Here is a 16,863-nt window from a genome sequence, read left to right on the forward strand (position 1 = left end):
ACCTCAAAGAGATCAAAGAAGAGGAAAGGACCTTTTTGTACAAAAATATTTAATGCAGTTTTTTTTTTTTTGTGGTAGCAAAGAATTGGAAACTGATGGGTTGTCCATTGACTGGGGAATGTCTGAACAAGATGTTGTATGATTGTGATGGAATACTACTGTGCTATAAGAAATTATAAGCAGGATGATTTCAAAAAAACTTGAGAAGACATATGAACTAAAGCAAAATGCAAAGAGTAGAACCAGGATTGCATTGTATACAATAATAGCAACATAGTAAGGACAATCAACTATAAAAGAATTAGCTACTCTGATGGAGACAATGATTAAAGACAATTTCAAAGGGCCCATAATGAAAAATGCCGTCCATCTTCAGAGAGAGAATTGATAAACTCTGAATACAAACTGAAACATACGTTTTTACTTTATTTTTCTGATATTTGTATTGTTTACTTTTGTAACAAGGCTAATATGGAAATATATTTTTCATGACTTCACATGTATAATTGATACATTGCTTGCCTTCTCAAAAAATGGGAGAGGGGCAGGAAGGAAGGAGAGAATTTGGAATGCAGAAGTTTAAAAAATTTAACTTTTAACATGGATTTGGAAAATAGCTAAGAGAGTAAAAAATATTTTTTTTAGAAAGGTAACAAAATTCACAGATTAGCTTTAAAAGGATGTATATTCTACAGCTGATTGACATTAGAAGGGATTTTAACACAAGAGCTCTATGCAGGGGTAATAAAAAATACCAATTTAAATAATCAAATAAATTCCTACCCATGTAAGGTTTGGTGCCAGCAACTGTGGTGATTTTCATGTCCTTGGTCAGCATGGCAGCAATATTGAAGTCTGTAATATGCACATGTCCTATGGAAAAGAAAAGAGTCAAGGTTAGGTTTTAGAATAGGGGTGGGAAACCTTTCTTTTCTGATAAGGACCATTTGGATATTTATAACATCATTTAATTAATTAACCCCTAAAAACCCCCTAGTCTTTTTAACAACTGCTTTCAACAACACAATCCTTCTACATCCATTAAAATCCCAGTTATTCAGTATTCCAAGAATCTGGAAGTAAATGTCTCTTGAACCTTTTTGGTCTCAAGGGCCTAGCAAAATGTCTAGTACATGATGGCACTGAATAAGTCCTTGATGGTTGATAGACTGATGAAGTTCCATTGATTGTGGGGATGACTGGAAGCCCAAAGGGTAAAAAAGAACACAAACCCTATCTATGAAAATGATAACTCTATTAAAGATCTGACTGCAAATTTGTATTTACATGGGATAGGGATACATGAGATGGGAAGTCAGTTTCCTAATTTTCAAGTTCAATTGAAACCCAGGTGTTACTAAGTCCAAAAGGACAAGAAGTTGACAGCCAATCAAAACCCAAAGGAAAAAAAGTAATCAATATGTCCTTTGTACTTTATCCATGGGAATATGCAAGAGTGCTGGAGCCAGCTCACTTATGAGATGGAACTGTTAAATTTTCATTGTGAGCTTTTACACTTTGGAAATTGGCAATTGCTACAAATCAGGACTTAATTTGTTATCTTGTTGATTGTCTAGACTTAAGAAAAATGTTGGTGAAAATGTTAATGATGCAGATTGAACTTAAAAGTATGCCTTAACTATAATTTTTTTTCCAGGAAACTAGATGGTAAGTGTTTCCCAACACACTTCTAGAATTATGCTTTTGTAATATTGAGGGAATGAGATTAAATTTTTCTTTTTTTTCTCATTCATTCATTTATTTGTTTATTTTTTTTCTTTTTCTTTTTTTTTAGGTTTTTGCAAGGCAGTGGGGTTAAGTGGCTTGCCCAAGGCCACACAGTTAGATAGTTAGTAAGTGTCTGAGGCTGGATTTGAACTCAGGTACTCCTGAGTCCAGGACCTGTGCTCTATCTACTTCGCCACCTAGTCGCCCCTATTTATTGTTTTTTTCAAGGCAATGGGGTTAAGTGCCTTGCTCAAGGTCACATAGCTAGTAAGTATCAAGTGTATGAGAGCAGATTTGAACTTAGGATCTCCTGATTTCCAAGTCTGGTGCTCTATCTACTGTGTGTCACCTAGCTGCCCCTGAAATTAAAGAAAGAAATCATATGATAGCAGATTTAGAGACAATTATCTACTCCATTCTCAGTCCCTTTTTTATTTTACAGATGAAAAATTAAGAGAAGTTAGATGACCTGCCAAATGTCACATAATATGCAGTAGCAGAGTCAAGATGAACCCAGAGGGGCAGCTAGGTAGTGCAGTGGATAGAGTAGTGGCCCTGGAGTCAAGAGGACCTGAGTTCAAATCTGTCTTCAGACACATAATAATTACCTAGCTGTGTGGTTTTGGGCAAGCCACTTAACCCCATTGTCTTGCAAAAACCTAAAAAAAAAAGATGAACCCAGAGCTTCTGACTTCAAATTCATCACTGTACTAGATTACCTCATAGTAGTGATGAATTTTTAAAATAATTTGATATCGCATTATGATTATTTTGATACCCAGAATAATATCCCATTCTCAAACTGTCTCTCCAATCTGCCTTTCTTCTTTCAAGGTTCAATTCTGGTGCCAACTCCTTTGTGAAGACTTGCACAAAACACCTTACATTTTACTTACTTCTCTCAATACTATATTATATATACAGAGTACAGGCTCCTAGGGGCAGGGGCTGTTTTATACCCTCATTCTCTAACAAAATGCTTTGTATATGTCTAATAATTGTTTGATGGCTCAAATGGAATTGAATATATTAATAACTTCTCTGTGTGTGTGGAGAAGGAAAGGGGAGTTCTCATAGAAACAGAGAATTTAAAAAAAAAGGACTTCAAAGATCATTTAGTCCAACTCCAGTCTGATCAGTATTCTTCTCTTCATTGTCATTGACAAGATTTGGGACCTCATCATTCATGTTTTGACTATTGCAGGAGACTACTAATGAGTTCCCTGCCTCAGGTTATTGGTTTCTAATCCATTCTCTACAGTTGTCAAAATGATATTTCTAATGAGAAAGTCTGTCCAATGTCACTTCCCTAATCAATGGGCTCCAGGGGCTCCCAATCTGTTTTTATGATTAAAGACAAATTCTTCTTTGGGGCACTTTAAAGCCTTTTCACTCCTTATCCTAAGTCCAACTTGCCAAGCATTCCTGGAATGCTCTCCCTTCTCTCTTCTGCTTTTTAGAATCCATAGCTTTCTTCAAAGCTCAAACCTCTACATGAGACCAGATGTAAGGGTCTTCTCCCCCTGAAATTATCCTTATACATTAAATATAAAAATGTAGCATGAACTAAGGAGACTTCCCCATTCCCAGCATTCTCCATACATGTAGCAAGGTTAAATGGGGTCTTAGACATCTAACCACACTCAGCCATGGGTCACCCAAGCTATCCTAGTTCTGGATTCATTCCTTTATTTTACTTTTTTTTTTCTGTCTAGCTCTAGAGTTATTCAAGAGTATGTTTAAATAATATATTTCTCATACTAAACTTTATTCTTTTTTTGGGGGGTGTTGTAAGGCAATGGGGTTAAGTGGCTTGCCCAAGGCAACACAGCTAGGTAATTATTAAGTGTCTGAGGCCAGATTTCAACTCAGGTACTCCTGACTCCAGGGCTGGTGCTGTATCCACTGCACCACCTAGGCACCCCTAAACTTTATTCTTATAATTAATTAATTAGTTCACATTAGAAGTGACATTAAATAACTCCCATTAATAATTCTTATTTATTTATAATTAAATATTAAAATAGATGAATATGTATACTCTGTTATCAAATGAAAACAATAATAAAGCAAAGACATATGTAATTATTCATAATTCTTTGACTAGGACCAATGTCAAATCAAAAGTCACTTCTAATTCTCAATATAACAGTAATTGACTTTTCTTCACTTATCTGGAAACAGTCTGACATCATTCAATTCATTCCAGACTCTAAACACTGTCTCCTAAGAATCTTTATAATCTAGTAAATATAGGAAATGGCTTTTCAAAATATACTGTTACTGGTCAGCTAGTCATAAACTTCATAGAATTATCTTGTTAAGGCTTGTTTTTGACTTAAGACAACTCTAAAAAGGAAGAAATTTCACATCACCTCCTTTCTAAATGTCTTCTCCATAGAGCCTTAAAAAATCCTTACAGCTCTCCAATGTATAGCATGGGAACAAATGTAAAGATTAACAGACTGCCTTCTGTGGGGGGTGGGGGTAGGGAAGCAAGATTGGGGAAAAATTATAAAATTCAAAATAAATAAATAAAATTTTAAAATCCTTACAGATCCCAACCTAAAAATACATATCTTCTTCAAAGAAAAAATATTTCATAATTAGATATTTCTGAACCATTTTTCAGATTTTTCACATGCAGCTTTTTTCATCATTCTAGTTCAATCTCAAAGCTACCTTAACTATATTTACAATATCTGTAGTTTTTGTGAGAGATACTGTGAAAAAGGGTTATACTAATAAGGATGCATATGCTTTCACCTGAGAAATTGTAAACTCCTTGAGGGTAGGAATTCTTTTCGTTTCATCCCCATATCCTATGGTGCTAAGCAGAGTAAATTGGCACAAAGTAGTTACTTAATAAATATTTATTGATTGCCATCTAGCTTTTGTTTGAAATATTCATTTAGGGGAATCTCTATCAACTAAAGTAATCTATCATATTTGGAAAAATATATCTATTTCAAATGTTGAACTGAAATCAGCCTCCCAGTGGCTTCTACTCATTGACCCTAGCTCTGCCTTCCAGGATCAAGTAAAACAAATCTAATTCCTCTTATTAAGTTTTTTCAATCCATTCATTATCAACCTATTTTTTTTTAGGTTTTTGCAAGGTAAACGGGGTTAAATGGCTTGCCCAAGGCCACACAGCTAGGTAATTATTAAGTGTCTGAGACTGGATTTGAACTCAGGTACTCCTGACTCCAGGGCTGGTGCTTTATCCACTACACCACCTAGCCACCCCCATTATCAACCTATTAATCAACATTATTTACATCAGATAAGTTACTAGTTGAGAAGAGTGGGGAGGGGATAAAGGAGAGAAGTAAATGTTATTTACTGCCTGGTTTTACTTCTTAACAGAGTCTGGTTTTCAAACCATAAAAGTAACATTGGCTAAGAAATGTGTCTTCTTGTTAAAAAAAAATTACTACTTTTGTTTTTCTCCCTTTTTTCAGCTTCATTGTACTTTTCTTTTTCAGGTTTTGAAGGAATATTTGAGACACGGAAGCATCATGGCAAAGTCAGCAGAAAGATGGTCTGGAAATCAGGAGGAAGTGAGTTGAAGTCCTACTTCTGTGTGACACCAGACAAGTCTCTTAACCTCCCGATGCCCTCAAATTATTCTCTAAGACTATAAACTGGTAATCTTCACTGGAAGAATTTTCTCTCCAGCTTTTTCCTACACTGATTCAAAAAAAAAACAACGGATCTGTGCTCAAAAGTCCCAAAAGAGAAATTTTACCATCAAAGCTGGACATCCTACTATAATGAGTCCAGTCTTCTTTGACCCCTTTGTTCTAACAGCTACAGAATCAAACTTGTAACAATCAAAGGGAAAAGGTGATATTAGCTTAAACTGAGAGAGAAATCTTAGACTCTGTTATCATATCAGGAAATGATGACTTATTCAGAAGACCTCAACTCCTTGACATTTTTATTTGTCCATGTTAGTTTCAATGCTTTGTCCTCAAATAAGAGAAAAAAACTGATTGTTTTGCTTTATGGCAGTTTAAATTGCACATGTCAAACATCATTGTCTTCTCTCCTTAAGGGTTCTGAAGATTCTATTCCAGGTAAATCTCATTGCTTCTCCCACTACGGCATTCATTATTGATTTTATTTTGTGAAGACAACAGATAGGATAAGAGGTTATATTTTTAAAAGGAGTAAGAATAAAACTAAATTCTGAGGGGTGGTTAGGTGGTGCAGTGGAGAGAGCACTGGCCCTGGAGTACCTGAGTTCAAATACAACCTCAGACACTTAATAATTACCTAGCTGTGTGACCTTGGGCAAGCCACTTAACCCCATTGCTTTGAAAAACCTCACCTCAAAAACAAACAAAAAAACCTAAATTGTATCCAACATCTGAAATGTTTTTCTCTGAACTATCAGGTAGATGAGTTGCTCCCTAAGCAGGAGTATATGGGCAAATGTACAAAATGGATCTAAAATAAAAGTGAACTCCTCATATACTTTTAGATTTAAATCTGAATTATTAACAGTTTCTCCATTATTTTCTAAACTTTGGACAATCAACTTTTTGTTTTTTGTAAGGCAATGGGGTTGGTTTGCCCAATGTCACACAGCTAGGTAATTATTAAGTATCTGAGGACAGATTTGAATACTGGTCCTTCCAACTCCAGGGCTGGTGCTCTATCAACTTTAAAACAGTAAATGAAGTCTTAATTTGTAGCTTTTGCTGATTTTCAAGGTGTAAATACTCCCATTGAAAATTTTACAATGAGGTTCCAGGACCTTGCTCACATTTTAAAACTTATAATTCTGTGCTATAATTTTGTTCAATCATTTTTCTGTTGTGTTCGATTCTTTGTAACCCCATTTGAAGTTTCCCCTAGCAAAGATGTGGGAGTGGTTTGCCATTGCCTTCTCCAGCTTATTTGACAGCTAAAGAAACTGAGGCAAAGAGAGTTAAATGACTTGCCCAGGATCACACAGATATTATGTCTCTGAGGCCAGATTTGAACTCAGGAATAGGAGTCTTCTTAACTCCAGACCCAGAGGTCTATCCACTGCACCACCCAGTGCTGTAAATAGTAATTTAAATATATCAGTATGATCTCAGTTATTATTGTGCACTGGAAGGAATGCTGTATTTGTAGTCAGAGAACCTGGGTTTAAAACTTCGTTCTGCCTCCTATAACTGGCCCTATCACTCTGGGTTTCACTTTCCTCAAATGAAAGTTGGGGATGGAATATAGGAAGAGAGGCAGTGTAGTATCATGAATAAGACTATGGACTTTAGAGTCAAGAAGACCTGAATTCAATGCTTTGTCCTCAAATAAGAGGAAAAAAAAACCGATTGTTTTGCTTTAGGGCAGTTCAAATTGCACATGTCAAACATCATTGTCTTCTCTCCTTAAGGGTTCTGAAGATTCTATTCCAGGTAAATCTCATTGCTTTTCCCAATATGGCATTAATTATTTATTTTATTTTGTGAAGACAACAGATAGGACATGTGGTTACATTTTTAAAACGAAGATGAATAAAACTAAATTGGACACTTACTAGCAGAGAGAGATCCTGGACAAGTCACTTAGTTTCTGTGAGCCTCAGTTTCCTCACCTATAAAAGGAGGTTATACTACCAGAAGATATATAAAAAAGATAGCATAAATCTTTCTTTGTATTCCCAATACTTATGATTTACTGATCAATTGATCTTTGATTGAAGGGATTACCTTAAAGGTCCCTTCCATCTATCAGTCTTAGACTCCAGGATTATTGCTATAGTATAAATTTTTCTCTGATACCTCATAGTGACCCAGAAACAATGCTTTTTCTTAGAAGTTATTGCAATGGAGGGAGCTCAGTCTGGCTTCTCTAGCAAGCCTTGGAGTCTGGACCCTGGCAGATGCTTTGTCTGTTATCTGAGGAGGACCTGACTAGTTAAATCCCAAGAGACTCATCACCAGAGGGCTAACCACTAGGAAATGGATTGTTTTTGTCTCACTAACTAAATATCAAAGGAATATTTCACGCACTGGTAGAAAGGATACACAGACCAATTATATAACAAATATGCTGAAGTATGAACTAGGGTGAAATATTATTTCATTGTCAGTTCTTGTAGTCTCATTCAAATGGCCTTCCCAAACCTTCCTTGGAGGGAAAGAAGAAATATGAGTGAGATAGTGGTCCTATTCCATAAGAAAATGGGACCTAGAAGAGTTAGGGGGCTTAGCTAAAGTCCTATCCATCTTCTCAAGAGGATAAAATGGGATTACAGAATTACAGTATCACATAACAGTGTTGAAGGGATCATTTTATAGATTACAGAATGAGAAAACTGAGGATGAGAAAAAAATTGATAAGTCAGATCACATAGCCATTAAGTGAAATAAATAAGACTTCAAACCAGGTTTTCTGAATCTAAATTGGTCCTCCTTCCAGTTCACTACACAGAATTGATACCTCTTATCTGGAACATTGCATTGGTTCCCAAAATAAGAGTCATCAAGCATCCCCAGGTAGCCCAAGGCCTGATAGAAGTCATGGTAAAATGTATCATCTTAAAAACAGTTTTCTTCTGCAGGTTTGAATATATATTTGAAAAATTACAAAAGAGTCACTAAACTTTAAAATATGGTATCTGACATATAGTAAGTATTATATAAATGATTGTTTATTGATTGATTTTTAACAAATAGCCACCATATTAGTTTCCTAAGGTTTTTAGTTTATATTATTTAGGCTACAATTAGTGAATGATGTCTTGCTGATTTGTACCAAGTCCCTGAACAATAGAAATTCATGATTTTTGTATTTTTTTGACTAGGCCTATGCTTTTAACAAGTTAGGGATCTATGAGTAAAGAATTTCTTCTTTCAAGACATCAGTATTTTCTCTATAACTTGTAGTCTTAGAGAATTATGTGTGTGCACAGAGAAGTTAAGTAAATTGGCAGGATCACAAATCTAAAATCAAATACAGTATTGAACTCAGATCTTCTGACTGAAGTGAGCTCTCTATTCCCTTTGCTATAAATGCCTCTGATCTATAACTCAAAAGAAATCATCCTGCAGGCACAACCAAATGGATGATTACAGAATGAGGAAACTAAGAATGAGTAAAAGTATTGACAAGTCACATAACTATTAAGTGGGATAAACAAGACTTCAACCCTGGTTTTCTGAATCTAAACTGGTCCTCTTTCCAGTCCACCACAGAAATGACATCCCTTTTCTGGGACTCAAGTGAAAGTCATTAGGCATCCCCAGGTGGCCCATGGTCTGATACAAGTCATGGTAAAATTGCTCAGAGTATAACATGCAGCTGGATGGTCAGGCTATTAAATTAGAACAAAAAAACTTATAGCTGGGATAGGGAATGAAGAGGGATAAAATTGGGCCTAAAATTGGATAGGAGGAAAAGGGCAAGCTGCATCTTATTTGGGAAACTACATAGAGCTTTGAATAATTCCAAGCAGCTTTCCAACACAAAACTCCTCTCTTCTGATGATTCCAGATGGTGATAAATACTGGGACAATACAATCTCCTAAGAATCAAATTGTTGGTGACCCAAAGGGCAATGTATAATAGGGATGCACAGGGACACCACATGTAAACTACAGCACATTTCCAATGGTGATCAACATGCAAGTAGTGTAAGGAATGTCATTAAGGAAATATGGTTGGAAAGGGCTGTTCAAGGAGCAAGAGTAAAGAATAATATAGTCTACAGGTCTGCACTGATATCCACAAAACAGAAAGGCATGGAGGAAGGGCTCTATTAATTGGAGAGATTTCATGAAGAATCTATGAGAGGACATAAATAGAAAGAATTGAGGAGTAAAGACTGATGTAAACTTGTGGCAGTTTCATCCACATCAATGTAGATTTAGAGCTGGGAGGGACCTTAGAAGTCATCTAGTGCAGTGCCTTCATTTTATAGAAGAGGAAAGTGAGGATCAGAGAGGTAAAATGATTTCCCCCAAGTCACACAGGATGTGGTGAACTGGGTCCTTGAATTCCAATCCAATATTCATCTTACTATGTTATGCTGCTCTTTAATGGAAAACACTCATAAACCATAACTTGGTCAAAACCCCCCAATTTTTTCTTGATTGGGTAATAAATGAGCAGGATAATTAGCCCCTTTTCACTATTATTTTGATGAAAATATTTGAGAACCAATTCCTTAATTTCCATCACCTCTAGCTCTTTCATGTGAGTTCAGGTGGATAGGTAATAGGGCAAGGCAACCAGGAAGGACTGCTCTGGATATGGCTTGGCAGCAGAAGGAGCAAGGAGACAGAATTCAAAGAAAGGAGGGAGGGTCATAGCAGTTGCATTTTAAGCTTATTTGAAAACAGGTATTTTATTCCACTAGCAAATCCTTTGGGGGCCATGGATTTGGAGTTGGAAGGGGCCTTAGAAGCCATTGAATCCAGGACCTTCATTTTTACAAATGAGGTAACTGAGACAAAGAGTCTTGTTCAGGGACCTATAGAAATTTTAGGAGAAGGGATTTGAACCCTGGTCTTCTTGACTTGAAGTCTCTATTATGTTACCCCTTGCCTAACATATCTTCAACATTTCAAAATGTCTATTGTGTTTAAAGAAAAGTCTCATTAGGTGATAGGATAGGGCATGGGACTTAGAATCAAAAAGATATGAGTTCAAATCCTTGTCTTAGAAGTTTACAACTATGTGACCCAGGACAAGTCTTATTTTTCTCACCTGTAAATTGGGGAAAATTCTACCACCTACCTTACAGGGTTGTTGTGGGGAACAAATATAAAGTGCTTTCCTTGTAAATGTTAAAACTATATAAATGCTAGCTACTATTACTCTTTGGAATAATCAGATTGATTCCTTGTCTTTCTTTAAATTGATCCTATTTACAGTTAATTGATTTTGTCCTGTAACTGCCTAAGTCATGATTCTTTATTTTTGAACTTGGTTCAGAAATTCAGTTATCCTGTAAGGAGTTAAGTTTAGAAATTCATTTCTCCTATGAATCACTACAATTCTTGTGTCAAGGAAATATGTTACCACTGAAGGAGGCAGCTTGACATCAGGGAAACTGACCTATTATGTTTACACCACACCAAGCTATCCTTCAAGGATGTATGGTTTGTTAACCAAAGAAGTGTGGTCCACTATATCCAAATGAGGTAGGTGGACTCAAAAAATGAATATTTCCTAGTCACAGGAGGGAAGATGGGGATTGTTATTACCTCTGTGTCCCAACTTCCATGACGCTGTAAACACTGCAACCAACTGCATTATCTTTCCCACCTACCCAAAATTTGTTTTTTTGTTCTCTTATATTTCCCAAAACCATGGGAAGGCCAATAAGCCCTAACTTTGGGTCTTTGGTTATTGAGACGCCAAAGACCCAATTTATTGGTTACTACTAGTCTAACTCTTAAATTGATCATGTTCAGGTCATTGTCATTAATTTTCAAACATAATATATTGTTATTATTTTTAAAATAAGATCTTACATCTTAAGACTTTTGTACAGCTTTCAAACACAACCTCTTATTTCATCTTCAAAAACAAATAACCCCCATAAGGTAAGCTATGTAATAGTATTATCACTTTGTGGATAAAGAAGCTGATACTCAAAGCATTTTGGAGTTGGAAAGACCTTTAACATTCATTTGATACAACTCTTTCAAGCAAAGAAAGAGGGAATGATTTGCCCAAGGTAATTTTTCCTAGTAGGTAACAGAGTTAGGACCCAAGATCTAAGAAGACTCTAGTCTTCTAATCATCCCTTATTGGCCCCCTCACGGTGCAGATGGTCAGAGACCCAAAGCTGCTTCAAAACACCAGCTCACTGAGGGCTCTCTTTCCCAGGCCTGCCTGTGGAGAAACATGGATTTGAATCTGAGGCACAGTCTTGTTTTCAGGTCTTGTTTCAGGTATGGTTTCATAGAAAATGCTCAAGGTCACCTGTTCTACTTGTCTGCCATCTGCACTGTTAAAACAGCATGAAAGATAAAACAGGACACTGGTTATCAGTTGCTGACTGAGGGACGGACAAGGGTATGGCAGAATGAGGTGAAGGGATGTGGTAGAGACCAAGGCTTTGCACTGACTCTGCCAAATGATATTTATATAGTGACATAGTCACTTCTCCAAGTTTCAGTTTCTTCCTCTGTAACATGAGAGGATTGTGCTTGACGGTCTTTATGGTTTCTTCCAGCTTAGAAATTCTAGCAGTCACTCTGGTATACGTTGGCGTATATATATGTGTGTGTGTGTGTGTATATATATTATGCATTACATTTATATAACTATAATGTAATATGTATGTATGTGTGTGTTTATAGTTAGCATAATGTTTTGTCCTTCATTTCCAAAGAAGACCCCAACATCAGGGAGGTGTTGCCATGACAACATGTGAATTGGATTTAAATAAAGGGGATGCTGTGTTAAGACATAAGTCTCAATTTCTCCTCTGGAGCCATTTGGGTCTAGTGATCACATACAAATCAGGAAATGGCCTGGAGATGGCCTGCATGTCAGGCAATCAGGGTTAAGTGACTCATCAAGGTCACACAACTATTAACTGTCAAGCACCTGAGGTTGGATTTGAATTCCTGTCGACCTGACTCTATTCACTGTGCAACCTAGCCACCAATATGCATGTATCTATGCATCCACATACACACATGCGTGCACATGTTATAGACACATGCACATATTATACAATTCACTCACATGCTTATAACCACACACATACTACAAATGTAATATAGTGCACACACATGCATGTGCAACACAATAGATGTGCATACACATGCATGTACATCACATGCTTATGCACACATCACATGTACACACAAGCACACCTACACAAATTATACAGCACAACATCACACACGCGCACACACATGTGTACACATGAACACACACTACATGTACACATACAACACACATTATATAGGTGAACAGTATACATAATGTATATACACAGGCATAGACATATGTGTACACGTGCACATACATTATGTGCGTTCACATGCAACACACCATACATGCGCCCACATGTACACACATGCATCACAGCTGCAAACACACATATCATACATGCATGTGCACACAATACAATGTGTGTATACATTATATGTATAAGTGCACACACATGTGCACACAGCATGCATCATATACATGCACACATAGGTATACAGCAATATATTGTATATGTATTCATGCACACCTATATTACACACATGCATACACACCTATAGACTATACACATGCATGCATACATCATATACACATACATATTATACATGCACATACACATATGATATGCACAACACATTATACAATGCATACAGCAAGCCTATGTACACACAACATATATAACATACACACATGTACTACAGACATATACGCACACGGTTTATGCAATACATGTGCACACATATTACACACATGTGCGCACACTGTATATGTGTACAATATAATATGTGTATATGTGTGCACACACATGTATACCTGCATATATACATTATAGGTTTTTATGCACGTATATAATAGGTTTTACAAGTGCATACATACATATGCATGCATGCATATATATTATATATGCATACATGCATATATATTATATATGTATACACAATGCTATATATGCACGCACACACACATATATATATTATATGTATACACATTTATTATAGGTTACACATTTATTATAGGTTTTTATAAGCACATATATTATATATGTGCATGCACATATATTATATACATGTGTGCACACACATTTTATATACATATAAGCACACATATGTGTATACACATATACTACACACATATGCACATGCATATGCACATGCATGTGTACACACAATATAGGTTTTTACATGCATATATATGTGCACATGCACATTTATATTATATATGTACATGTGCATATATATTATATATGTAGACTCGCATATATACTATGTATGTATACACGTACGCATATTATACACACATGCATACTATATATGTACACACATATATTATTTATATATGCGCACAAACATGTTTGTATGCATGCATATATTATATATTTACACACATATACATATATGTATACACATGCACATACATGCATATATATACTATAGGTTTTTACATGCACATATCCATTATATGCATATACACACATATATTATATATGTACACATATACAATATGTACACATATACAATATATACAAATATTGTATATTCATATACACACATGAGTTTTTACATGCATATATAATATACACATACTCGCACACATATATTATATAGGCATGCATGCACACACATGTTTACACAGACCATGTATGTACACATGCACACACATGCAGGTTATGTGTGTACATATATGTTGCGTGTGTGCAGCACACATGTATATACCTTTAGACATACCAGCTACATGGTCAGTGGGTAGAGTACCAATCCTGAAGTCAAGAGGACCTGAGTTCAAATTTGACTTCAGACCCTTACTAGCTATGTGACCTTGGGTAAGTCACTTATAGTTAGGACTCATATGGTTAGTCACATATCCAGGACCATGTCCAGTCCTCCTGATTCATATCTGGCCACTGGACCCAGATGGCTCCGGAGGAGAAAGTGAGGCTAGTTATTTGGCATAGCACCTCCCAATCAAATCCAATTCATGTGTTTGTCATGGCATCATCTCCCTGAGATCATGGTTTTCTTTGAAAATGAAGGACAAACATCATCATCATAGTTGGCAAATCATTCATCTTGCTGGGCCTCACTTTTCTCCTCTGTAAATTGGAATTAGAAATTCCTTCTACCTTATAAGGTTGTGATGATCAAATAAGAAAATAAATCTTATTTGTGAAGATACTTTAAAAAATTTAAAGGGCTATACAAATAAAGGGTTTGTTATAATTATTTGTGCATTTTTATCTAGCTGTGAATTTACCTTGAATTCCTAGGTTTCATTGAGAAAAATCATTGAGCTGGGAGCCAGGAGACCTAGGATTTAATCCTGACTTTGTCCTTTTTTGACCTGTCAGACCTAAGAAATTCTTTCTTTCTTTTTTCCCCCTTTCTTAGCATCAATTGCACATTCATTAAGCCCTGAGTGTCAGGCACTACACTAGAGACTGACAATACAGTAATACAAATTAAACAGTCTGTGTCCTTGGAAAGCTTTCACTATAAGGGGAGAGAGAACAATAACTACATAAAAATGTATTTACATATAAAATATATTCACAAAATATAAAAATGTATTTACAAAATAAATACAATATAATTTGGGGAGGGAGGCATTAATAGTGGTAGAGACCTGAGCACAATCACTGGGTCCCTTCCAGTTCTAAATCTATGATCCTATGATCAATTATTGACTTAATAACTGGGAAAGGTATAGGGAATAGAAATTAATCTGCACTGATTCTGATTCCCCTCCCCCAACAGACACACACATTCCCATATGTAAATAAATATAGTGTATCTTATATCATATGTAAATATGATATATGTATTTTTCTATTATATACTTTTATAATAAAAATGCCATTTATGAAAGGCTGTTCATGTTATTTGTATTTCTCCTATAAAAGCAAAGTTCTGAATGTGCAAGAGCATAATCTCCTATAAGCACAGAACTCTGAAAACCAAGTCTGTATAAAGATTCTCTCTCAGTCCATTGCTTGCCTCTTATTTTTAACCTTCCTGAACTCTAGGAGGAAAAGGCATATTGAAAATGTATTTTTCCAGAGGTACCATGGGCTTAGCAGAATTGAATGGGTTCACACTTTGGCTATCTACAAGAATTAAGCAAATAATTTATGGGGAGAACAGTGGACAGTCTTCACCGAGTATATCTTGATATGAAACTGGCTTGGATACAGCCAAAAAATGTAAGAAAAATCAGCGATTTGAAGGTTCCTTCCCAAGGGGAGAGAACCAACATGCATAATTCAGCTCTCTCAGAGTAGACATTAATGTGTTACTGCCAGTGTTTGGGAAAGAAAGAAATAGCTGAACTTGGAAAAGGTGCTTAACTTGTCCCTTCAGCCTTTCTCTTTCTAGCCCACCATAAGGACAGTCAAGAAGCCTACAGAGTGAGAGATAATAGCAAAAATACCCTAAGATTTATGGTAAGAAAAAAAATTAACCAAGGCATGGATCCCAAAACTGTGTTAACATTTGGCATGATCCTGGGTAAAAAATAAATTAATTCTAAAGTTTTCACAAATGAAGACTAGATGAATGGCCACTATTTGGGGAAGTGGTGGGAGCACAGTGGCAAAACAATTGGAATGGGAATTAGGAGCCATGGGTTCCAGTTCCAGCTCTACTACCTTTTAGCTGTATTATCTTGGACAAGTCATTCAACATTTCTGGGTCTCAATTTCCAATTCCATAGGGTAGGACTAATGATCTTTGCTTACATTATTAGGCTGCAAGAAGTCAAGGAGTTAACCTCTCTTATTTGTGAAGTTACTTTCAAAAGTATAAAGGGATATGCTTATATAAGGTATGTTTCGATTACTCTGAGGAGAAGAAACCCAACAGCCCTGCCACCATCCACCCTGATTGCACAAGTCCAAGAGCTTTGGAAAGGACAATACTACTCCTTCCTCTCTGCGATGTATAAGTGTCCCTGCTTCCTCTCTGGCCCCACTGCCACCATCCAGGCAAAGCAACTCTTGGGGAGATGAGAATTGGCAATTGCCTCTTCTGGTGGTGCAGCCCCCATCTCCTCAGTGGCCACAGGTATTGACCCAGAAAAGAAAGTTCTTGGTGCCAAACTCCCTGGTTCCATCAAATGGCTCAATATTAGAAATAGGAAAAAAAGAAACAAGCATGTAAAAAAGCACCTGTTATGTGCCAGGTACCATACTAAGTGCTTTACAAATATTATCTCATTTGATTCTCACAACAATCCTGGAAGTAGGTGCTATTATTATCATCACTTTATATATAGTTAGGGAAACTGAGGCAATCAGAGGTTAAATGACAAACCCAAGAATATACAGTTAGTAAATCTCTGAGACTAGATTTGAGCTCACTGTACCATGAAAATGGTTTTTTAATCAATGGATTGAAATTAAAGAAGAAATTACCCTTTGTCTTGCCCCTTACATTCAAAGAGCTTCTGGAAACTTTCCATCCACCCAAG

At 36.2% G+C, this 16,863-nt stretch overlaps 1 protein-coding gene across 1 annotated transcript in view; it reads right to left on the reverse strand.

Moving 5' to 3' along the window:
- The window catches only part of LOC141506160 (serine/threonine-protein kinase 32A-like), a 105,664-nt gene that overhangs the window by 41,856 nt on the left and 46,945 nt on the right, over window positions 1-16,863 (reverse strand). The window contains 1 exon segment of the mRNA XM_074212670.1: window positions 784-873. Coding sequence (XP_074068771.1) covers window positions 784-873 — 90 coding nt within the window.

Source organism: Macrotis lagotis, chromosome 1 (assembly GCF_037893015.1).
Source record: "Macrotis lagotis isolate mMagLag1 chromosome 1, bilby.v1.9.chrom.fasta, whole genome shotgun sequence".
NCBI lineage: Eukaryota > Metazoa > Chordata > Mammalia > Peramelemorphia > Peramelidae > Macrotis > Macrotis lagotis.